Source organism: Peromyscus maniculatus, chromosome 23 (genome assembly GCF_049852395.1).
Source record: "Peromyscus maniculatus bairdii isolate BWxNUB_F1_BW_parent chromosome 23, HU_Pman_BW_mat_3.1, whole genome shotgun sequence".
In the NCBI taxonomy this organism is placed as follows: domain Eukaryota; kingdom Metazoa; phylum Chordata; class Mammalia; order Rodentia; family Cricetidae; genus Peromyscus; species Peromyscus maniculatus.
This window is the reverse complement of record NC_134874.1, coordinates 17,380,252-17,406,659: the sequence shown is the minus strand read 5'-3', so window position 1 is coordinate 17,406,659 and position 26,408 is coordinate 17,380,252. Positions and strand designations below refer to the sequence as shown.

Here is a 26,408-nt window from a genome sequence, read left to right as displayed (position 1 = left end):
CCCAGGTCACGGGAGTGAGCCTGTTTGTCTCCACAACTCCCACCTTCCCAAACTCAATACTTGACTCACTCCTTGAAGTCCCAGGCCCGCTGTGTAGAAATGGCTAGGTAACAGACTCATGGGTCTCTGTGCTGGCACTAATGACTTTGCCAGTGTCCCAGCAACCCCTGGGTGACACTGAGGCCGGTGCACAGCCCTAGAGAAAATCCCATCCATCCTCAAGCCGCAGCAGGATGTATTACAAATACAGACAGGAAAACCCCAGCAGATACAGCAGAGCCACTTAATTAAATCCCAGGGTCACCAGCAAAGCCTGTCTGAATGCAGCCCTGGGCTTGGTGATCTGACAACTCACTCTATTTGGCTCCTCTAAAGAGTGGACCCTTCTTTATAAGGCTTGAACAAGACAGCCAAGAAGAGAGAGAGAGAGAGAGAGAGAGAGAGAGAGAGAGAGAGAGAGAGAGAGAGAGAGAGAAAGGAAAGAAAGAAAGAAAGAAAGAAAGAAAGAAAGAAAGAAAGAAAGAAAGAAAGAAAGAAAGAAAGAAAGAAAGAAAGGAAGGAAGGAAGAACTTCATCTTCCAAAATATCACATCCTTCAAGAAGGGCAGAGAGTGGCTTTAGCTCACTTTCGTGCATGGGAACAAGACAGCAATGGAAATCACAAATTTGGACACACTTCTCTGCTGTAGAATTCTCCCGAGCAAGAGAACAAGGATTCCATCCTACAGGGCTCCACAAGGCTCCTGGGAGAGACCCAAAGGCTCAGGAGAAACAGAGCAAGTCATTTGTTTGAGCCCATGTCAGCATGAACATTCAGACACCACCTCCCTAAGCTGCTGTCAATGTCTCCTTTTTCTTGAGTGATGTGGAGACAGAAAAATAGATGTGCTGGGCTGGGGACATGGCTAAGTTGGTAAGGTACTTACAAGGTATGAGGACTTGAGTTCAGACCCCCAACACCAATGTGAATAACCAAGCATGTAGTGTGTGCTTATGATTCAAACTCCGGGAAATAGAGACAGGAGGATTCCCTAAGGCTCGCTGGCCAACTGGTCTAGCCAAGTCAGTCAGCAAGTCAGCATCTGGTTCAATGAGAGACCCTGTCTCAAAAATAAGATGGAGTTCCACATGCACTCCTGCGTGTGTGTGTGTGTGTGTGTGTGTGTGTGTGTGTGTGTGTGTGTGTGTGTACATTTGCATTGTCAGTATGTCTCATGTGTACCTACCTCCTGTAACCAAACTCAGGTCTTTCTGGACTCTTAATGTGGAAGGCCTTGGGTTTATTTAGTCTGGCTTGGCCATAGAACACAAGGATTGCCAGGAGTCCTAGGATGAGGCCATGTTGTGGGTTTTTAACTAGTCTGCTTTTGTCTTTGGGGCGAATTCATGGCCCATGCCCAGGAAACAATCTAGGCCACACTGGAGGCTCCTGCAGATTCACAACTGTTCGATGAGACTTCATGGATTCAACATCCTTCTTTATCAGACATACTCTGGACCAAAACACAGTCTTGTGCAGGCCACACAGAGAAAGCATCAACCTTTTGTAGACATTCTCTTGCTAGCCACCAGAAGTGTCTAAGACTGACACTGAGGGCTGGTGAGGTGACTCAGCAGGTAAAGGTACCTGCCTCTAAGCTTCAGGACCTGAGTTCAAGTTCCGGGACCCACATGGTAGATGGAGAGAAATGACTCCAGAAAGCTATCCCCTAGCGTCTGCATGCATGTATGCATCTGCTTGCACATGTACACATGAAGAAATTAAATTAATTAATATAAGTGTGAAAAGACTAAGGCCAGGTCCCATTTCACCTCTGAACAGAAGCAGACAGGATGTGAAGGGCAGGACTCTGTGGGCATGTTGGATTTGCCTAAAATATCTGAGCAGATTGGGACTGGAGCTCTCTTGGAGACTCAGAGATGGAATCCTGCCTCTCTGTGATCTCTGCCGCAAAAAGCAATAAGCAACTAATGTGTGCTGAGGAGGGAGGAGAAAAAAAAAAAAACAACAGAAACACTAAATCTTAAAGTTTCCCTCACAAACAGCAAGGACAATTAAACTCCCAGCAGACTCCGGAAGAATGTGGAGCCAAAATATTCACTGCTCAGTAATGAAAAGAATCCAGCAGAAGTACCCCGTGTCCAGATTTCTCAAATGCAAGCTTCGTGTCCCTTTGGTAGTATTCAAATTAAGTCAGGAGGTGCGTGATGAGGTTTTTTTATTATTATTTTAATAGTCATTTACTTTAATGTATATTAACAAAATTTAACACATCAAGCTCGTGGGTTTTATTATCTTATAATGGCCCTAAATTAGTTTTTAAGCGTGAGAAAAGGAGACTCTTATCAACACCAGACTCCAGCCAGCTGAGGCAGACAGCTGCTCCAGGAAAGCAGGGCATGTGAAGAAAAGATACTCAGTAAATAACCCGACTGGGCACTAGACAGTTGGTAAAATGAAATGATGTATGGATTGCTGGAGTAAAGGAAGCAGCATGCATATGGGAAAGACGGAGAAGAAAGGAGAAGAAGAGGGCGAAAGAGGAACAGATCGTCACCAGAGATGGAAACGGCAGCTTCTCTACTGACATTGATCTCTTCCTCAGTGAGGTCATTCGCCCTCCTTCAAATGAAGGTCATTCGGACAGAACATGCTGGAGATGAAAAGAGAAGAAGGGAGGGAGAGAGAGAGAGAGAGAGAGAGAGAGAGAGAGAGAGAGAGAGAGAGAGAGAGAATGGAACACACGAGGATGTGTCTCCAGTACCTTCACGACATCTTCATCGGCCGACCTGCATTCCACAGCCTCCAACACGTCCACTACAGATCCGTCTTCTTGAACCCCCACGACCTTGACAGGAACCGAGACAGGCTTTCCTGTGAGAATGGCGGTGTTCAAAACTTCTGTGTCCTGAACAAGAGAGAAGAGGGCACAGGTGAGCAAACAGGCCAAGAGTGAGCCAAGAGGGAGGGGTGACTGAATGAGCTACTCGCTACCTGGACTCCTGTTAGGAATGTGAAATATCCCCCGACAGGTTCAAATGCTTGAACATTTGGTCATTCTTGGGCTGGAGAGATGGCTCAGCAGTTAACGTCACTGGCTGATCTTCCAAAGGACTGGGGTTTGATTCCTAGCACCCACATAGCGTCTCACAATCAGCTGTAACTCCAGTTATAGAGGATCCGACACCCTGGCCTCCAAAGGCACTGCATGCACATGGTGCACACACAAACACACAGATAAGACACTCACGCGCATATAAATAAAGTAATTTTTAATTTATATTAAAACTAGTAGTCACTCTTAAGAGGCCAAATCCTACAGTGAAGATGAAGCCACATCCCTACTTGGAGTGCTTCTCAGGGACAGAATTAAGACACTGCCTCTGTCTCTCTGTGTGTCTCTCTGTCTCCATCTGTCTCTGTGTCTCTCTGTATCTCTGTATCTGTATCTCTCCATCTCTCTGGATGTCTCTCTGTCTCTGTCTCCATCTGTCTGTCTCTGTCTCTGTCTCTCTCTCTGTCTCTCTCTCTATCTCTCTGGATGTCTCTGTCTCTGTCTCCATCTGTCTGTCTGTCTGTCTGTCTCTCTCTCTCTCTCTGAATTTCCTCTCCAGGTTTTAAAGGGAAGCATCTCCTTCCCTCTAAGGCCCCTGTCAGGTTTGTCTGTCATATATATTGTACTAGTTCAGTCTGCTCTCCCTCCTACTTCCAGGTCTGATCATGGTCTCGAGGCCCTCCTATCCTAAACCCTCCACAGCTACTCTATTATATTTAACAGGCGGCAGCAGTTGGCACTGTATGGGACATTGTGGAGCCTTTTGTAGGTGGAGTTACCCAGAAGAGATGGGTCCCTGGAGGATGGAAGGTTCCAGACAGTTGGAAGGTTTCCACCTCACACTGAAGATAATTAAGCTCAACAACTAGACCTTCTTTAGTCCCCGGGGGCAGGGATACTGTCCAACACAGTGAGCTCTACCTCCCTTCTCATCTTGCAGACATGACTGTTACTTGGCACAAGAATTATCTTCAATATTAATTAATTAATTTGTACATGCACATCTGCAGTCATGTGGTTTTGGAGGATTTTTGGGAAAGTTTTTGGAGGGAGTGTATTGTGTGTATGTGTGTAGAGACCAGAAGACAACTTCAATGATCATTCCTCAGAAACCACCCACCCACCAAGCTTATTTAGACAGCATTACTCACTGGGACCTAGGGCTCTCTGAATAGACAAGGCTATCTGGCCAGTGAATCCCACAGACTCCTGTCTCTGCTTCCCCAGCACTGATATTACAAGTACACACCACTACCTTGGCGAGCTTTTAATAGGATCTCTGGAGACTGAACTCAGGACCTCACACCTACAGGCACATTATCAACTGAGCAAAACTATCTCTTCAGTATCTTAGTCTTAGCTTGAGATTCATTTGGAAAGCAATTGCTCATTTTGGAGGTCATCACAACACAGTGATCATAGATTTCCTACAGGGTGCAAATTAAGAAAACAATGGCACAAAGAACCAGAGAGAACCGGCCACACATAAAACTCCTGCACACCCCAGCTACCGCCAGGGCCTTCCTGCCCTTCACTTTCCAGTACTCCCAGAGACTTCCTTCCAAATCCAGGAATGTGGGGCTTTCCTTTCTCCCTCTGGAAAACTGTTGGGACTCTAAGTTCTGTCTTCCTTATTTAGCTAAATCTGTCAATCTTATGACATACTGGTTTGGCTAGAGTTGATCCCACCTGACTTCATTAGGCTTCGTGAAAAGGCACATGACTTTAAAACAGCCAGTGAAAATATCCTAACATTGTGTCCACAGTGAAGCCAGAAGAAAAATCAGAAGCAAGACTGTAGCTAAAAGTTTTCCTGGTCCTGCCTGGCTCTCAGTCAAGACAAATCTCTCTCACCTACCAGTCCCGCAGCCACTCAGACCCAAGTAAACACACAGAGGCTTATATTAATTAAAACTGCTCAGCTAACTATTAACTAGCTCTTACACTTAAACTCAGTCCATTTCTGTTTATCTATATGTTGCCATGTGTTCCATGGCTTTACCTGTGTGCCATTACATGCTGCTCCCTGGAGAGTGGGCTGATGTCCTCACTCAGCCTTCCAGCCTTCCCACAATTTTCTTGTCTGCTTATTCCACCTATATTTTATGCCTGGCTACTGGCCAATCAGTGTTTTATTAAACCAATGTACAAAATCATTATTTCACAACACAAAACCAGGTTCCTCGTCAAGATTTCTGGATTCCCCAATCCAGCCCCACCTGAAGGTCACTCACTGTCTTCAGAAATTTAGATAAATCTGTGCTTTTACTAAATTTCAACTTTCCCTAAAGCCAGTATGAACTGGGTTTTGTCACTTGTAACTGAAAAGTCTTATATGAGACCAGGTAACAGGGTAGGCTCTAGAGAAAGAAGCCAGCTAATGCATTGGTCTGCACCCTGGGAAAGCCCTCAGAGAAGACACTGCTGTGTCTCCCAGACTGAGTTTCAAGGGCAGGCACAGATTTCTTACAGAGAATCATGGCTGACCCTGACCTACAACTCTGTTATAAGCAGCTTAGGTGCCTGTGTTTCCGCATTTCAACTCTTCCATGAGTGGCTTAGATTTTTGCACCCTCTCCCCATTATCCATGGACAGCCTCCCAATACTTCCAAAGGTGATCCCTCCCAGCCCTCAGAACACTGAAAAAGAAATTGTTGTGTTCAGCATCACAGAAACATCATCTACTGCCAAAGGCACGTCAGCATCTGTCCAGAGACATGCCTCCTTGGCTCCTTATTTCAGGAGGGTTAGACCCCACACTAAAGTGGATGGATGGACTTTCAGAAATGCATTTCCATTAGTGTTCAACAGAGTGGCATCACAGAAAATGGCAGGGTAAGATGAACAGAAGATTCTTTGCCCTGTGAAGCAACAAGAAAGCCAACAAATACCATCAGAAACAACTATTTCAAATGTATGTGGGGCTGGGACAGCATTTATTTGGGAAATACAAAATCTTGGCCTTTTAAGAAAGAGGAAAAGAAACAGAATGCTGTGGAATAATCCTTTTGTACATGGTACTCGAGATTTGTCACTCGAGTTGGTTTAATAGAACACTGATTAGCGAGTAGCTGGGCAGGAAGTTAGGCAGAAAAACCAAACTGAGGATGCTGGGAAGAAGAAAGGTGGAGTCAGGAAATCACCAACCAGATGCAGGGGAAGTGATGAAAATGTTATATTGAGAAAAGGTACCAAGCCACATGGCTAAACATAGATAAGAATTATAGGTTAATTTAAGTATAAGAGCAAGTTAGTAATAAGCCTGAGCTACCAGCTGAGCATTTATGAGTAGTAATATTAAGCTTTGGAGTCAATTATTTAAGAAGCAGCTGCTGGGTATTTGGGAACAGGCAGGCGAAAGAGAAACTTCTGCCTACACTAGAGAACTTAATGGTATTTTACCCTGAGTTTCTCTCCTCCTCTCTGGAGCTGCTGCAGTTCTGAAAACAAACATCTTGCCTTCACACACACAAAAAAAGCCATCAGTGTAGACACCACGGGAAGGGCAGAGCTGGAGACCTTCCCAAACCTCAAGTCATTGTTACTGAGTTGTGTGTGACCTGAGTCTGGGCTCACCCAATGGGAAAAACCTTCTACTCAGAGATGTTTGTCAAGCAGAACTATGGGCAACTGTTTAATTTCAGAGCTGTTAGAGGCCATGGACAACACTCGATCAAAAATCTTATGGGGAATGAGATGACTGTAGAATTTTTGAAAGGCCATGACTGACTCCTGGGAAGTGACAGACAGAAAAAGTGATAGGCAAATAGAAAGACTATAAATAGTTGATGATAGATAGAGTAATAGAAACATAGACAACAGTTTATTAGCTGAATGATAGACATATAGATATACACACAGACAGATACATAGATTGATACATCAATATAATAATAAATGGAAACATAAATAGATGATAAACATGTAGAGTGATAGAAATATAGATATATCACAGACACAGAGATAAATACATAGACCAATAGATACATACATAAACATGATAGATTGACAGAGAGATACATAGGTAGTTAATAGATAGATAGATAGATAGATAGATAGATAGATAGATAGATAGATAGATAGATGACAGAGTGACAAATGAATAAATAGAAGACAGACAAATGATAAAGTGGTGATAGACAGATGATTGATGATTCATATATAGATGATTAACAGATATATGGTGGTTTGAATGAAAATGGCCCCCCATCAGCTCATGGGGAGTGGCACTATTGGGAGGTGTGGCCCTACTGGAGAAAGTGTCACCAGGGGTGGGCTTTGAGCTTTGAGAAGCTCAACATAGGCCCAGTGGCTCATTCTTCCTTCCTGCTGTCTGAGGATCTAGACATAGAACTCTCAGCTCCTCTCCAGGACCATGTCTACCTGCACTCCGCCATGATTCTGCCATGATGATAATGGACTAAACCTCTGAACTGTAAGCCAGCCCCAATTAAATGCTTTCCTTTAAAGCAACAGAAACCCTAAGACAAGATATATAGATAGATAGATAGGTGATAGATGATAGACAGACAGATAGTTGGATAGATGAATGGATAGATAGATAGATAGATAGATAGATAGATAGATAGATAGATAGACAGATAGATGACATTGATAGATAAACAGAAAGATGATTAATAAATGATTGAAAAGGAACTTTCCCTAGGGCAAGGACAGAGAAGAGTCCCACAGCTGCTCTGTTCTGGACATGAGCAATGCACCTCCAATGCACAAAGCTATTAACAGTAGCTGCAAGTGACTTCCTGACACATTGACTACAACCTCTCCAAGTAAAGATTCAAAATTGCTGCAATCACACACACTGAGCCCTGGTTACGTTTCGTCTTCCATAGTCAAACAGGTAGTTTAGCCACTGAAACCACTTCAGTGTGCTGCATAATGAAAGCCACGGTTCTGACCACTAGAAAAGTGAGTCTTAAAATGGAAAGAAGACACAATGGGAACACTGAGTACAAAGTAGATTGGGGAGAGCCAATCAGAGAACTCATGTGCTGGGCTGTATGTGTTTTTGTGTATACAGGAGGGAGTGTATAAGTGTATGTAGACATGAGGCTTTTTCTCACTTCAGTTCTCTGAGAGGCCTTAGTTGCAAACATCAGACTCCTCATTCAGCAATCAACATACCAAGTGCCTGGGGTTTAAGCTCCACATACCATTCTCTGAATAAGAAGATAACAGGGCTCCTTGGAGAAATGGCGGGTTGATAGGCAGAGGGAAGCAGAGAGCAGGAGTCTAAAATATCTCATGCAGCCAGGAGGTAAGTAAGTTCTCAAACAACAGAAATGTCAAAAAAAAAGACACAGGGGACGGCAGGAAGGGCTGTCCGCAGCCAACCTGGGACAATTTGACATCCCAGTAAACAATCATAGCAACCAATTATATCTATGGAAGAAAATGGGTTTCTGAATCCACACCGCTATGATTAAACAGACAGCAGAGAAGGAAGCTGGGTCCTTGGGGTGGCATTCCGACTCACAAATGCAAAAGGAATCATGAAATTAGAACCACACCACCTGGCAGCCACCATTTATGCCTTAGTTGTCTCAGGTAAGGATCATTAATGGATTTTGCAGTTGACTCGATGTCTAAGAAACCTGTTATTTGCAAAGTGTCACAGCATCTCGGTACAGTAGAAGTAACGATTTCCTAATGAAGCAACTACAGCTTTCTGGTGCAGACCCTGGCACACCCCACCTCATCCTGGTGATCAAAGACACTGTCACTCATGAGGAAATAGACACTGGATCTCAAAAAGGACACAGTGCCACTCTTAAAGTATAAACTGAACTTGGAATGAAGACACGCGAAATAAACCCAGTCAGGAGGTATTCAACAGAGCAAGTGGACTTTAGAAGTGTGTCACTATCTGAGAGATAAAGAAAGGGTGGGAAAGTGCTATCGATTAGGGACAGGACACAGACAGAGTGTCCTGGACTAAGAACTCAGACTGGAGAAAATAATTTGGCTGCAATGGACACAAAGAGACAAGTGATAAAATGTGGGGAAAGCTTGGTGATAATTGTGTGTTGAAGTGTCTCTTTGTGCACTTGAGAACTCCAGGGAAACCCTGTGTATGGGTTACTTTTTTGTTGTTATAATAATAAAATATCCCAACAGAAAGCAACCTAGGGAGAAAGGGGTTTCTTTGGGCTTATAGTACTAGAGGAGAAAACATGGCACCAGGCAAGGTAGGTGGGCCTAGCAGTCAGGAAGCAGAGGAAGAAAGGAAGTGGGGCATCTCTAACAAACCTTTATGTCCACCCTAGTAATGTACTTCCTCCTGAAGGTTCCATAACCTCCCCAAACAGCACCATCTACTGGTGACCAAGGTTCAAATGTAAGAGCCTGTGGGGAACACTTCTCATTCAAACCACCACAACCCCATTCAAGTATCTAGAGAAAAAGGGCTATCATGTTAACTCACTCTCAAGCAGTTCAAAATAAAGTGTTTGGTTGGGTGTGGTGGTGCAGGCCTTTAATCCCAGCACCCAGGAGGCAAAAGCAGGTATGTCTCTGTGAGTCCAAGACCAGCCTGGTCTATATAGTGTGTTCCAGGCAAGCCAGTGCCATAAAGTGAAACCCTGCCAATAATAATGATGATGATGATGATGATGATGATGATGATGATGATGTCATGTGTTTGTGTTGAGAGAGAACACTAACACTTAAGGGACTCCAGAGGAGGAATTTGAGAAAGGCATTTCTTCAGACTCATGGCTCCAATCAGAAGACCAAAAGAACACAGCAAGGAGGAATAACGGAGCAAATGCACAGACAGAGGATTCAAGTGCCTAATGAATATAACTAAACATAGTTAATGCTTTTCTTAAATATTAGATAAGAACCAGGCCCTGTGACAAGTGATTTCGGTCATCTATAGAAATCATTTTCTATTGGTGACATTCATTGATTTTATTAACATGCTATTTAATCCTGAGATAACCCCCACTGGAGGGTGACTATCTGTGTCCCCGTCGCACAAATGATGAAATGGAAGCTCAGAAGAGTTCGGCGATTTGGCCAGAATCATGATGTTGCTAAGCAACAGGGCCAGGATGGGGACAGAAGCTCTCGGGTGCCAGAGCTCCCATCCTGGGTACTTCACTGTGATCTCCTCGGCTCACACACACAATGGACCCTCAGTCCTATTCCTAACTCCAAATGAAGCTTTAAGGACGAAAGATAGATCTGTAGAGATGCTGATTTCAAAACCCCTCCCAAATATGTTACAAAGGGGCTAGGGAGATGTCTCAGTGATTAAAGCTGATTGGCATACAACTATAAGGACCGGAGTGCAGGTCCCCAGAAATCCACACAAATGTTGGGGAGGGGGGAATGGAGGACAGCCAGTAATTCTCACCTCAGAAGACAGAAATGGGGGTTCCCAGAACAAGCTGGCTAGTAGGACTAGTCATACTGTTCAGCTCTTGTTTGATTGACAGACTTCTGCCTCAGTGAATAAGGTGGGAAAGCTATGGAGGATGATTCCCAGCATCAACCTCAAGCCTCCACGTGCATGTCCTCACAGGCACGTGTGCCCTCGTACATGCAAAGAAAATGCATATGCACGTATGCCTATGTCATGTCTATGTGACAAATGGAAAAATTTAAATGTTATATGAGTATCACTCTGACTTTCGTAAAAACAGCTGAGTAGTCTCATGACCACGCGCAGCTTCTGGAATTCTCTAGTATAGTTTCTACCCTAGCACATGAGGCTCTGAATCACCATTTCTGAGGCCTGGCCTCATCAGTACTCTTTATACTTCTCTGTACTCTAGTCCATGGATTCTGACTAGGAATCTAACTCCCAGACACCATGATTTCTCATTTTTAAAGCCATGGGGCAGTTGTAAACTTCACTCAGAAACCAGCAAGGACACAGACTCTAATTTAGACAACAACATCCATCCCAGCGTTGTGTGTTATATAACTCTGAAATCAGCCCAGCTCCCCACCCCCTCTGTGGCTATTTTTAGAGTGTGGCAATTTATTATCCACAAGGCAATAAGAGATGTCAGAAGTCAGCTCTTTGAGAGTTCTTGAACAGCACAAGCAACATTGTTTCAAATAGGACAGGCCTCAGAGAGTCAAGGTGGCCTCTGGGAAAGGGCTGGGCTGCAATCTCCAGGGTGCATTCTGAAGAAAGAGGAGAAGGCTGTTTAGAGTAGCAGCCACCTCCACCCAGTGTCCAGGACGGGCCCCTCACACCCGAAGCTGAGAGCAGCAGAATGACATTTGCTGGCCGATGAAACTAAAGGTTACCCATAGTGAAGCTGGAGGTCCACCACAGCGAGATACAAAGCGGGCGATGCAGCCAGCCCCCTGCACATGGAGACATTCTACAGGAAGTAGGAACTGAACCATGTAAAGTCACGGGAGCAGGATCTATGGTCCCGTCTCTGCCATGGCTTCCCATGCTGCCTGGACTATATTAAGATCTCAAAGACTATGGAGTGGTGGTGAAGCCATCCAAGATGATGTAAGGACCATCCGCACAAACCTTCCTCCCCAGCTCCCTGTCACCATGGCAACAGCGACAAGGCACCAAGTCAGCATTTTATAGCCACCGTTGACTGGTCTAGATGTGAGCAATGGTCCATGCAGAGCCAACAAGCTGTGTCCTGAAAATCAATTTAGAACCAGGGCTAAGAGACTCCAACCTCTGCACAGCTTCTTTCCAGAAAGAAAAGGAAAATATGAACTGAGAGGCGGGGACGGAGCATTTCTGCCAGCGGTGTGGCAGGAAGGAAGAGGCAGAGATGAGAGGTGGAGGATTCTTGTGGAACTCCAGGCCTCACCTGCAGGCCACACCTTCCTCCTCATGTGCCAGGACACACACCATGACCTTGCAAAGAACCCCCACATTGGGCTCCCACTGCGGCTGGTGGGTTTCTGTCACTTGCTGCTTGCCGTAGTTTAGCTTCAGCTAGAGTCACCTGGAAAGAGGGGACCTCCACTGAGAAACATCTTCTATCAGAATGGAATGAATGGATGAATGGATGAATGGATGAATGAATGAATGAATGAATGAATGAGGGGATTTTATGGGTAATTGACATAGGGGAGGCCAGACCACTGTGGACGGTGCCATCCCTAGGCAGGACAAGACAAGTAGCTAAACACGAGACTGGAAGCAAACCAGAAAGCAGTCTTCCTCCCTGGCCCCTGCTTCAGTTCCTGCCTCCAGGTTCCCGCCTTAAGCTCCTCCCCTGATTTCCCTGTATGATGGACTATAGGCTATAAACCAATTTAACCCTTTCCTCCCTAGTATTTGATCACAGCAACCGTGAACTAGGAGTCTACTAAAAGGAATTGTAGCAAAGAGCACAGAGGATGTCAATGTCCTTAGTATCTTGGGTCTTACAGGGAAGAGAGATGAGCTGCCAGACCAAAGAGGCTTGACTTCACTTGTGTGCGTGTGTGTGCGTGTGTGTGTGTGTGTGTGTGTGTGTGTGTGTGTGTGTGTGTTTGTGTGTGTGTGTGTGTGTGTGTGTGTGTGTTCACATGCACATGTGTGTACATATGTGTGGAAGACAGGGAGCAAACCTTGTGCATCATTCCTCAGGTGTTATCCATGTCGTTTGTTGAGACAGAATCCCTCATAGGCCTGAACAGGCTAGGCTGGCTGGCCACTGAGCCCCCGAGATCTCGCTGTCTCCATCTCCTCAGGACTGGACAGCAAGCACCTACTATCTTGTGATTGGCCGGGGACCAAACTCAGGTCCTCATGCCTGTGTGGCAAACACTCAGCCAAACTGAGCCGGCTCTTCAGCCTCTGCTCTTCAAAGTAACACCAAAGCAGGGGCCGTGTGCAATCCCACAGAGTTTCACTTTATTAACTGGAACTCAACACGGACGCCTGTATCCTTCCCCGCAGGGTCCTATACCTGAGTGGTAGGCGGGTGGAACAGGCCAATACGGAAGACCCTGAACTGAGAGTCGAGAGACCTGGCCACTGCCACCAGCTTCTTTAATGACCACGAGCCAACAGTAATTTCTTCTGTTGAGTTGAGCGATACGATCCAACCCCTCAGCTTCCCGTAGGTCAGAAGATGTCGGTGTAAAGGTGCACGCGTTAAAGAAAAGGGACTGCGACAATGCTGAGCAGATGGGCTGGAGAGAATCTCAGCAGAAGAGAAGCAGATGGTCAGGCCTGGTGGTGTACACCATACATCCCAGCGCTTGAGAGGCAAAGGCAGTAGATCTCTATAAATTTGAGGCCAACTTGGCCTACATAGTGAGTTCTAGGAGGCCAACCATGACTACATATAAAAAATCCTCTGTCTCAAGAGGAAGGAAGGAAGGAAGGAAGGAAGGAAGGAAGGAAGGAAGGAAGGAAGGAAGGAAGGAAGGAAGGAAGGAAGGAAGGAGAAAGGAAAGGAGGAGGTAGGCAGGCCCATAGAGTCCAGAAGATGTTTAGAAGGATAATGCCCAGCGGAAGTGCCGTTAGGATACCTTTTCCAAAGGCAAGCAATGGCTTCACCCAAAGTCACCACCAGACGGATCACTGAGATGAGATCTGACCAACTCTGAAACATGGGCTCTTACCCATGCTTCAGATCACGTGGTAGGATGTTGGCATCAGAGGGGGTGAAGCTGGAGGTGGTGTGATGATCTTTATCCTATTAGTGCCTGGGTAGAATTGGACCGTGACACTGAAGAGTACAGGACACTTGAACCAATGCCACCCACGGCTCTGGCTCCATATTTGGTAGAGAAATAGAAAGAGGCCACGTTACACTGTGATGTTCTTTTGGCACCCTGAGCCCTTCACTATGCCCTCAAGAGGCTGATGGGGTAGAAATTTGAGAACAAGAGTCTATAAAACACCACTTGGGATGTGGATCTGAGGATCCCAGGAACATGGTCCTTCTCATGACAGGGTGTCAGATAGAGCTGGCAGTATTCATGGGACATAGAAAAACAGGCCTGAGATCAGGGAAACACATAGGTTTAAAGAAACCCCTGTAAGCTGGATACAGCAGAGAGAGCACTAAAACTTAGACAGTTCTGGAAGCATATGAGTGTCAGAAGACATAACCACAGGAGGTATGAGCCAGTCTGGTTTCCAGGGGAGCCTCTTTCCTGTGTTCCTCATGCAGGGGTGCCCTGTTGATCCACACAGCAAGCTCCTACACTGTGTAATAATTACATGCATTTTCTCTAATCCCCTTCTACCCGTTAGCACTCCCTTAATTACAACTGTAACCACTTAAGAGTGTTTCTTTATTGTCTTGGATGGAGGGAGATCTCAGCCTGTTTGAGCTGAATTAAAATCTAACACAACTTCCAGTCAGAAGGACTAGCAAGCAAAGGCATCTGTCTGATTAAAATCTAAAACAGGCTGATGGTAGTACTGAGAACAGCACTACTGAGACTTGAGCTACAATGACAACTTCATTTAAACTCGAATACACCTTCTGGGATAGTTAGTGTGAACTGCCGGATGCTCAGTGACCACAGTGAGCATGGGAGGAGGCACCTGCTGGCCAGCTCTGCAGTCAGACCAATGGATGGAGGAATGGAGAGATAAACAATGTATGGACAGAGAAATGGGTGGATGGGTGAATGTATGACAGACAGAGGAACAGATAGGTAGGTGAATGGATGGACAATAGATGCATAGATGGAAGGGCTAATGGATGGACAGAGAAGAGATAGATGGATAATTGTGTCAATGGGTGGATGGATGGACAGAGAAATGGATAGATGGGTGGACAGATGATAGACAGATGGATGAACAGATGGATGAATGGATGATAAGTGGATAGATATATGGACAAACAGATGGTTGGATGAGTAGATGTATGGATGAACAGTTAGATGGTAGGTGGATGGGCAAAAGATGTATGGATGAATAGTTAGATGGGTAGGTGGATGGGCAATGAACAGATAGATGGCTAATTGGATGGATAGATTAATGGATGGAAGGACAAATGGACAGATGGGTGGATGCATAGAAAAAGAAAAGGATTGATGGGGTGGATAGATGATAGACTGACAAATGGTTGAACAGATAGGTGGATGAATGGACAGACAAAAGATGGATGCATGGATGGATGGACAGAGATGGTTGGCTGGGTAGATGGATGATGGGCAGACAGATGAATGGATGGGTGGATGGATGGATGGATGGATAGATGGATGGATGAAAAGATAGTTGAGTGAACAGATGGATAGTTAGATGGATGCACTCACTGCCTCACACACATATACACATATCCCCTCACACACATCACACACACACACACACACACACACACACACACACACACACACAAAACTAAGTTACCTCAGAAGGATTCTCTATTATAATCAAAAACTTTCATTTAAAAAAAATCTGTCTGTGAAGAAGAGGAAATCAAACCTTTCTGGGCAAACCTAAGAGAAAGCATTTGAGAATTTACATCTAGAGATGCTAAAAGAAGGTAGCAGGAAGCAGAATTCTGAAAATGACATCCGAGTCTGTTGTTTCATGGGATTTCTTTTTCCTTTCTGTAGTGAACCTGCCAAGACCAAATGTGTGGTGTTGGAACCGAAGCCCTCCTCCTGGTCTGCTTAATGCAGCATCTAACCTTACCAGACGTAAGTGCTGTTTCTAATAAATACGATAAGCTATTTGCTCCATGACTGTAACTACATGAAATGTATTTCAATATTCACGCTGATGAAAGTGCTAGGTGAAAACCTGCCTTTGTCTTCTCAGTTTCCTTATATCAAATCCCAGCATAGCCTTTCCCTGCCTGGGTGGTGAAGCTCATGAGTAAGCTCAGATGAGCTTCCCAGGACTGCTTAGACAAACTACCACAAATCTAATGGCCCAAAACAACATAAACTTATTCCTTCGGGGTTCTAGAGGTCAGAAGTCTGAGATCTGGTCAAGCCACTCTCCCCAGGAGACTCTAGGGGAGAAAGGTTTGCTTCTCACAGCACCTGATGCCTCCAGGTGTCACTTGGCTCGTTGGGAGCATCCTCCTCATCTCTACCCTTCTTCACATGGCTCCTTGCTCTGTTTGTCTTCTGTGTGTCTTAAAGCTCCCTTTTTTCCCCTAAGAATGGTGGTTAGTGAACTCTGGCAGTACCACAGGTCCCAGATGGACTCTCTCAAAGTATCTGATTACTGCATAGAGGCTCCATTTCAAGGTAAAAGTTCTATGCCCACAGATACTAGCAATTTAGAAACTAAATAAATCTTTTAAAAAAAAAATCAGGTCATAGCCGGGCTGTGGTGGCCCACACCTTTAATCCCAGCACTCGGAAGGCAGAGGCAGGCAGATTTCTGTGAGTTGGAGGCCAGCCTGGGCTACCAAGTGAGTTCCAGGAAAAGGCGCAAAGCTACACAGAGAAACCCTGTCTCGAAAAACCAAAAAAAAAAAAAATCAGGTCTTATTTCTATATTTTTAGATTTGTTTTATTTTTAATAATGTGTCAGTCGGGGGGGGGGGATGTGATCATGAGTGCAAGTTGCTCACAGAGCCCTGAGACAGTGGCTCCCTCTGGTAGCTGGAGTTACAGGCAGTTATTAGCTGCCCAGCATGGGCACTGGGCATCAAACTCAGGTTCTCTGCAAGAAAAGTAACTGCTTTTAACCACAGAGCCATCCCTCTAATAAGGCTTATTTTTCAAGAGGAAATGAGGCACAATAACAAGCATTTACCTTTACGTTAAAGAACAACAAATTATTCTGGCTCTCACCTGTATTCACAGAGAAGCTCCATTTTAAGCATTATTTTACAAACGAAAGGCTGGGGATGGAACTCAGTAGTGGGACGCATGCCTGCCTGCATGTACGAAGTCCTATGACTGAACCCCAGGGGAAATAAGAGGGCTGGGGTGGAAACTAGTGGCCCAGTCACTTCCAATACTCAGGAAGTGTACTTCCAATACTGGGCTTCAAGGCCATAGGGAGATGCTGTCTCAAAAAACACAAATAAATTAGATAATAAATATAAACCATCACTACTTGGGGGAAACTAATGTCTATGGTCACCTTTTCCTTAAAAAGTCAGCTTGCAGAGCGAATGATTGCTTCTCGGTGGTGGTGACTCCTTCCTGTGAGTGAGATCTACAACATTCCATTATCCAGAAACCCTGAAAGACTAGAGGTTTTATTTTTTTTGTTTCCAAAGTATGGACCCAGCCAAGCAATGGCTGTCCACTTCCAAAACAGAGGAGGCAATGCTGATTTTTAGCCATCCCTAGCTTCATGATGGGAGCATGCTTTTCTACAAGCCACCACTGGCCTTGCCCTCATATGGGAATTGATTGACAGTAAGGTGCACTGACATCCAACAACCAATCAACACTCGGCATTCCTTTGACTCCTGTAATTGGCTCAAAGTCCTGCATCTGACTCTAGCCGATCCAATGGAATCTGGCTTCCTGTGACGACAGCCTTTTACAGGGAAAGAGACTAGCCCAACCGGTGACTATGCCTTAGCACTTGTGTCCTGGGGCCGTGGTTATGCGGGTTCATAAAGCTGGGGCTAAAAGTCAGACTAAAGACAGCGGGTTACGGGGACCCCTCCAGCAAGGTAGCAACCAACCTTCCTCCGTCAGGCTCGGAAATGACTTTTTACAAGGAACTGAGCTGAATTCAGTTGTTGCCAAAGTAAAGTAGAAATGTCCCTCACAAGAGTATTTGGGACATGTCCCCCACCCACCCACCCAAGCTCAAAGGAAGAAATTCTAAGTTCACTAATGTAGCCACTAAGTAGAAATTAAGGTTAAAGCCGGGCGGTGGTGGCACATGACTTTAATCCCAACACTCGGGAGGCAGAGCCAGGCGGATCTCTGTGAGTTCAAGGCCAGCCTGGTCTACAGAGCGAGATGGGGGAAAAGCGACACAGAGAAACCCTGTCTTGAAAAAAGAGGAGGAGGAGGAGGAGGAGGAGGAGGAGGAGGAGGAGGAGGAGGAGGAGGAGGAGGAGGAGGAGGAGGAGGAGGAGGAGGAGGAGGAGAAGAAGAAGAAGAAGAAGAAGAAGAAGAAGAAGAAGAAGAAGAAGAAGAAGAAGAAGAAGAAGAAGAAGAAGAAGAAGAAGAAGAAATTAAATTAAGGTTAAATTAGATCATCACATTGGACCCTAGAAAGGAAGCAGGCATGTCTAACCCTTGGCCCACTGACCATATGTACCCACAGAATGGCTATGAATGCCACCCAGCACAAAATGTTACCTCACTTCAAACATTATGAGGAGGGAGGTGGGTCTTCTGTAACTTCAACTATGTTGCTCTTGAGAGTTGGACTTTGTAGATAACAATGCCACTTTGTGGTGTCAAAAGGGCAGATGTGCCTTTCAAAGGGAGCCACCAGTCAGCACAGAGATGTTCAGAAAGGCTGGTGGGCGCCTTGTGACATCATCCACCAGCTAAGGAAAGAAACACACCTTTACCAGCGCCTTGGGCTTGGGCTTCTCACCCTTCAGAAAGGTGAGAAATAAAATCCCGTTCTTTAAGCCCCCCTGGCCAGTAGCATTTTGTTGAGGCCCAATACAAGATGTCAACCTCAATTACAGATACGCCCAAGGCTCCCAGCCATAACAGAACCTCGGGGCCACCACATGTTTGCAAAACGGATGGTAATAATTTTCTCTCCTAATTACACCTGCCAGCACCTGCTCTCTTCGCCCTCGGCTGGATGTAACTGTGATTTCGTTTGCGCAGTAATGCCATGCCATTCCTATCACCCACTGTCAACAGTTTCACGGGCATCCCTGGGAGGGAGGCAGGCAGGGAAGGAATGACTGTCCCCATCACCCAGATGAAGACGCTGTGATTCAGAGGGCATCCTGCTTGCTCAAGGTCACAGATCTGGTTATAAAATATTCCCTGGAGAAACAGCCTGTGTCTCTATCTTCTGAATTGCTACAGGGGCATATTCATTATTACTTATTTTAATAAGAGGCTGGATATGCTTTCTACTCAAATTCCGCTCCTGCAGTTTGCATTGTGGGAGAGATAAGAAAAGAAAGACTCTGGGCCATTCTTGACCTGAAATCCTGGGCCACGGACGTGTACTTGGGTAAGGGATGTATTTTCTCAATGACTCAACCTTATATAGGATTGAGGGCCAGCGAGATGGTTCAGCAGGGAAAGGTGCTTGCTGTCATGCCTGATGACCTGGGGTTCAATCCCCGGACTCATATGGTATAGAGAATCACCGGTTGTCTTTTGACCTCCACAAGTACAATGAAACATTCACACCTCCTCCCCCCAAATAAACAAATAATTAAGGTAAAAGCAGGATCGACTCTACCCATATTCTTGACACTCTCCGCCACATGACACTGATTTTTTTTCCCCCTCTGAACCACATATTTTCTGAAGTTAATAGTATTTTTATTCTTTCGGGTCCTCCTGTAGGGGGGCTTAGTGAGGCAGGCTGGCTTGTCTAGCTCATTTACTCTTTGCCTCAGCACAAGTGGATGCAAGAGAAAGGTCCGGTGAGTGGATAGGTCGATGCATTCACAGCTTAACTAACGGGCTGGCTGATTAGGCTCTTCTTGATTTATAATGCCTGGCAGCTAACCCCAATGTCTTCTCATGCCAATGTCCTCTGCAGCTGTTCCTGGGAGCACTTGAACATGTTTGGGAACATCAGAGACTAAGATCTGCTTCCTTTACTGCTTGGTCTGCGTGGCTACCATTTCCTTTGCCATAAAAGTCTAAATTTAAGAAATTCGCCCATACCATGAATCCTGATCAGCCTTGAGGTCATAGGAATCCCCCAGGCTTTGGTTCCCAACACTCCTACCCTGGTTTTCCCTCTACCAGACTCTCCTGGCAAGAGTCAGTCAAGTCTGTAAAAGCATAAATCATACTGAGGATGTGAATATCTAATTCGCCTCAAGTTATGGGTTTTTCCTTCAACTCTATGAGCTTCTTGTGAAAACCCTGTGAGGTTAGATTTAAAGTCGGTTCCACAAGATGGAACTCATGCCTGGTACTGTTAGCAGAACCAAGAAGCCTCGGCTGACTAGGTCATGTGCCCTGGGGGAGAATCTATTACCGTTATTCTGTTACATGGGCACAGTGCTACATAGCCCCTTCTGTTCTTATCTTTATACCCACAGATGAATGCCTCTCTCCACCCTCATCAGAGAAGCTTCTGTTTGTAGTGAGCGGAGAGTTAAGAAACAGAGACCCGAAACTGGTCCATGAGCTGAGAAGCCGTGGCTGAAGGGTTGCTCAGCCATAATGAGACATCTATATCACACTGCCTCCCCACAAGGATCAGGGATCATTGTGGAGCTGGAGACAGACATCAGAGTTGGAAATGCCAGGGGGCACTGGGTGAGTGCAGTGAACTGGGGTTCTCCCACGGCACAGATGAACTTGGTGATTATGGCAGCATGCTCAAGCCACACAGAATCCCAGTACAGCTGGGGGAGGGATGCATGAAGTCTCACTGCTCGATGAGGAGCTGCTGGCAATTTCTGACTGCTAGGGAGAAGCAAAGTTAGCTTCCTTTGGGAATGCAGACCCTTAGAGGTTGCCCGTGTTCCAGGAGATGGTCCCATACCCATGCACATAGAAGAAACATTAAGTGGACTCAGTGGTTTAAAAAGGGGGAAGACATACGAAGTAGGGAGAGAAAAGTAAGAAAAGTGGAGTGGATTTGGAGGGGAGGGGATTGATTTAATCAAATCACATTTACATGCATGGATGAAATTCTCAAAAAATAAGAATTATGTAAGTTTCTAATATAAAATGTTCTGTCTAGCCCCTGCCTGGATGTACCAGGCTTTTTCTTTTGGGCCACCAAATTCATGACAGAGACTTATTAGTTTTGAATTCTCTGCCTAGCTTAGGCACATTTCTAGCTAGCTCTTTTAACTTAAATTAACCTGTTTATCTTTTGCCTCTTGGCTTATGACCTTTCTTATGTCTGTGTACCTTACTTTCACTGTTTCTCTGGCTGGCTGGCATCTGCCTGAGTTCTTGCTCCAGGCATATCCCTTATTCTCTCCTCATTCTCTCTCTTCCTTCAGAACCTAGATTTCTCCTCCTATTCATTCTCTCTGCCCACCAGCCCCACCTGTCCTTTCTCTGCCTAGCTATTGGCTGCTCAGCTCTTTATTAGACCAATTGGGTGCCTTAGGTGGGCAAGGTGCAACAGAGGCAACACATCTTTACATAGTTAAACAAATGAGGCATAAACAAAAGTAACACACCTGTACACAGTTAAAGTAATAGTCTGCAGCACAGACAAATGTAACACATCTTTGCCTAGTTGAAATAATATTCTACAACACCTGGGGTGACAGAGAGGGCAGTACTGACCACCGCTCATACTGACAGAAGAGCAGAGTAAATCAGTGTTAAGGACAATCCCCATATTGGCAAGCAGGTCCACACATCCATGACATGCAGAGGCAGAAAGATGTAATATATGTATATAAATACAGGTACCTGCATGTGTGCATAAAGATAAATGTCTGTGGTTAAAAACCATTGCATGTGTGTCTATGGAAGATTAAAGTATGTCGAAGGCACTGTTCTAAGAAGCTAATGTATATAATGTACTTAAGTCAACTCTTAAGGTTTATATTATTGCCAGGTATGTGGTAGCACATACTGTTAGTCCCAAAACTTAGGAGGCAGAGGCAGGAGGAGCCCTGTGAGTTCGAGTCCAGCCTAGGCTACAAAGTGAGTTCCAGGACAGTCAATGCTGTTACACAGAGAAACTCTGTCTTGAAACACGCCCCCCCCCAAAAAAAAAAAGATTTATGAATGTTTGTATATCTGCATGTGGTGCCCACATAGGCCAGAAGAGGGCGACAGATCTCTTTGAGTTGGAGTAACAGAAAGTTGTGAACTGCCCAATGTGGGTACTGGGAACTGAACTTTGGGTCCTCTGTAATAAGAGAAGCAAGCACTCTTTTTTTTTTTTTTTTTTTTTTTTTTTTTTGGTTTTTCGAGACAGGGTTTCTCTGTGTAGCTTTGTGCCTTTCCTGGAACTCACTTGGTAGCCCAGGCTGGCCTCGAACTCACAGAGATCCACCTGGCTCTGCCTCCCGAGTGCTGGGATTAAAGGCATGCACCACCACCGCCCGGCAAGAAGCAAGCACTCTTAATTGGTGAGCTCTCTATCCAACACCCTATGTTAACTCTTGATAAAGACAATGAGCCCTTATTCTTTTGCCTTTCTCCCATCCAGGAAAAAAGATGTACTTCTAGAGACCCAATGGCCCTTCGGTGAATATAAGGCTATGCATCTAAAGAGGGGACCCAGAGAGTCCTGAGGACTTGTCCCCAGTGCCAGAAACCACTGAAGCAAGGCTAGCAGCTGCCCCTCACCAGGCAGGACCTCCAATTAGCTGCTTGTTTTTGGTTCCTAGAACACTGAGAAAATGATACGTACTAACTACAGACCTTGTGAAGATTAGGCCCGAACATTTTCACCTAACATGGACACGAGCTAAAGAATGCCAGGATAAGGAACGGAGATGCAGAGCAAAGAGAAGACGCAGTGGGACGACAGCACCCGCGGACATGATGGGAACACCAGCTTCAATGCGGTTTCTGAACTGCTGGCTCCTTCATACCGAAGTGGGATTCCTCTAATGAACAAAACGCGTGTTAGACTCAGCCTCGGATTCGGCAAGGGTAAAGCTGTGATCTGACAGCAGACATCCGCTGTTGTGTCTGTAAATGCTCCCAACTTCCAAAGTCTGGTGACAGCTTCTCTTCCTGGTAGCTCCCTTGTCAATTATAGCCACCCACTCGCACGTCTATTCTCTCTGGCATTCCTTCTTTTGAATGAACCAAGCATCAGAGGAGCGGTTGTCTCACCCTCTGCCTCTGAAGTCATCACTACCTCAACTTTACCCGTTTGGCGGCCAGGGTGAGGGTCTACATCCGGCTTCCCACCCCCTCACCTCAGCTGATGCCGTCCCTACATGGACACCCTTGGAGGATGGAATGAGTGGCACCAGCTTGTGTCAAGTTGGCATGAGAAAGCAGCCAGGACACTGGTCCTGCAATCCAGAGTGACTCTGTACCCCCGGATTCTGATACCAACAGTGGAACTGTCATCAATGCATGCCACAAAGCTGCTAAGGAAGCATGTGTCTACCCTGGTGTCGAACCATTATCCAAAAAAAAAAAAATCAAAGGAAACAAACCCTGCAGAGAAATGAGATGGTGACATTTGGAGGAAGCGATCTGAGTGCTGGCAGGGCTCGGCTAGAGAGGAGGGCATGGTAAGGGGCAGGAAGGACAGCTGAGGTATCCTTCGATGGGTGGCTTTGGCTTTCCAATGGACTGCAACACACAAGTGCTAAGGATGTCTTTCTATATGCTGTGAATATACGCTGTTCCCATTGGTTAATAAATAAGCTGCTTTGGCCTATGGCAAGGCAGCTTAGAGGCAGATGGTAAATCCAAGGAGAAAGAAAAGAAGGAGAAAAGTAGAGTCTAGAGAGACTCCAGCTGCCACGGAGAGGCCAGATGCCAGCAAACGGGTAAATCCACAGAACACGTGGCAAAACATAGATGAATAGAAATGGGTTAATTTAAGATATAAGAACTAGCTAGCAAGAGGCCTGCCATAGACCACACAGTTTGTAAATAATACTAAGTCTCTGAGTGATTATTGTATAAGCGGCTGCGGGACCACAGGGCCAGGAGGTACCAAAGAGAAAACATCCAACTACACACAAGCCCACTCAGGATGGAGGACACAGCTCCGCCTGAACTCCAGCTTCACCACCAGGAAGTGGGTAAGACTGGAGCGAGGGTACAGGAAGATCTATCCCTTCCCTCAACCACTGCCGGAGCCCAGGCCACCCTCTGTCCGTTTCTATGGAGAAAAACGCTAGTCATTCGTGATGACCAGGGAAGTTCCAGAACCCACTCGCTTGTGCACATTCAAGGGGAGGATGTAGCCTGGTTCACCTAGTCATCTGCAATTCTGTGGGGTGCAGATCTGCTCAGCACTTACACAGGAGCTCTAAGCCAGCAGCGCCAGGATCTAATGACACTATATATATATATATGTGTGTGTGTGTGTGTGTGTATACATACATATATATAAAACATAGTTTTTATATAAACAGTATATGTCTAAATGTATAATGTTATATATAACACTATATGCTTGTATATAAAACAATGTTTTATAGATCATATCTATAATACATACATTTATAATAACAAAAATAACGTTACTTTCCCTCATTGTCATCAGGGAAGAAAATGATACAGGAGACTTTGTTGAATGGTGTTTTAAATAAATGCCAGTGTGCCCACATAACACAGAGTGGCAGAGATATTCAGACAAACGTGTGAAAGAGGCCGGTGGCTTCTTCCTTCTTCACATGAAAGAACCAGGGACAGAAATACAAATTCAGACCATTTGCCATCTTATGACAAAAAGACGGGGGATGTGAGGGCCGGACAGACAGCTCAGGGGTTGAGAGCACTTCTGCTCTCCACGAGGACCCAAGTTCAGTTCCCAGCACCCACGTGATGGCTCACAATGGCCTCTAACTCTAGCTCTAGGGGAATCTAACGCCCTCTTCTGGCCTCCATGGATACTACACTCAAATGTACATATGCACACAGACACAGACACACAGACACACACACACACACACACACACACAATTAAAATTAAAGCAAATCTTTAAAAGACAGGAAAAACTATTCCCAGCCTGGCCATAAAGGGGCTCCATTCATTTCTGCTTGTTTCCATTAGGGCCATACGTAGCCATGGATCCCACAAAGATGAGAGACACATGACACCAATAAACCGCTCCACAAATCTCCTGGCTCAAGGGCTCCCATGGCCACCCCCAGCTTCTGCAGAACTTTATTGAGTAACTGTGGCCGACCAGCATTGCTTTAAGTTGTGAGCTGTGGGGAATTTACTGTGCAGTATCGGCAAGCCAATAAAATAAACAGCAGCTCAGTAGTGGCTGTGGTACTTGAAGGTCTCAAATCCCAACTACTCAGGAGGCTGAAGCGGTGGGATCCCAGAGCTAAGGGCTTCCTGGGTTACGTGGCAAGTTCAAAGCCAGCCAGCACAACTCAGTGGGTCTTGTTTCAAAATAAAAAATTATATGATAGTATAGGACAATGGTGGATGCTTGGCCAGAGTTTGTGAGGCCCCAAGTTCAATCTCCAGGAGAGGGGGGTGGTGGTATATGAACAGGTTAAAAGGCAACCTACAAGCCTCATCTTGTTCAAAACAAGCCAGATGCATAGAAAGGCTCAGAAATAGATGTGTCAAAACTTGTCTCTTGGCGGTAGGAGGAAAGATTATTTTTATTTTCTATTTTTTGAGAGGCTATGTATAACAGCCCTTCTAGAACAAGAAGATGTTTTGAAAAAAAAAATGAAATTGTCTGCCTGACTCGATTTCCTCATCACCTGTGTAAAAGAAAGAGAGAAAGGACCTTAGTGTCTGCAGGAGAAGCCTTGGGGTTTGGTGGGAGGGGAGAGGAGGTTTGTGTCTAGTGTCTGTCCCCACAAACACGATACGCCTGCAGGAGGCTTCTCGGGGTCACTGGGTGTGTGGGATGAGGTTTAAGGCCCTGATGGACACTGCTTCTTTGCCGATCTCACAGAGAGAATGTACACAGAGAGACCACGTCCTGATGAATTCTATCAGAATGACCCCACATCTGGGGATGAAGCCCAGAACATACACTTCAGCTACCCGGGATACTCAGCCCTAAAGAATAAGACCGCCCACCATGGGCATTTACCAAGAGCTTCAGGGAGAAGTCACATGATGCCTTTAATGTCATAGCCAGCTGCAAGAACACTGTTCCGCTCACTAAGTCTCCTAGGAACGAATTGGTTGTAAGAAAAACCATACTGCTAGAAGGCAGTGTTGCTATAAATACTGGCACAAGGCACGTGTGGTGATGGTCCCGTCTGGTCAGGAGACAGATGCACCTACAACCTCACAGGAAGTTTTTAAGATAGGAATGACTACCTTGAGGGATGCTAATGCAGAGCGAAGACTATGGGGGGAGGCGAGAGGAGGAGGAGGAGCAAGAGAGAATGGTGGGATAAACATGGCATGAAAGCAGGAGAGGGGGACCATTCATGGGAAGGAGGGGGAGGAGCAAGAGAGGGGAGAGGGAGGTAATAGGGATGAATAAGACCAACACACACACACACAACACACACACACAAATATCACCTTAGAACCCACTTCTCGGTATGCTAACTAAAAAAATATTTTAAAAGATAATTTAGGGGGCTGAAGAGATGGCTCAGAGAGTAAGAGCACTGGCTGCTCTTGCAGAGGACCCAGGTTTGATTCCCAGCGCCCACACAGCAGCTGACAACCACCTGTAACTCTAGTTCCAGTG

At 45.6% G+C, this 26,408-nt stretch overlaps 1 protein-coding gene across 2 annotated transcripts in view; it reads right to left on the bottom strand.

Moving 5' to 3' along the window:
* Positions 1-26,408, bottom strand: part of Tmem132b (transmembrane protein 132B) — a 278,153-nt gene that overhangs the window by 41,626 nt on the left and 210,119 nt on the right. For both annotated transcript variants that reach the window (XM_076561257.1, XM_076561258.1), the window contains one exon: positions 2,766-2,909. In XM_076561257.1, coding sequence (XP_076417372.1) covers positions 2,766-2,909 — 144 coding nt within the window. The remainder of the gene's footprint in view (positions 1-2,765; positions 2,910-26,408) is intronic.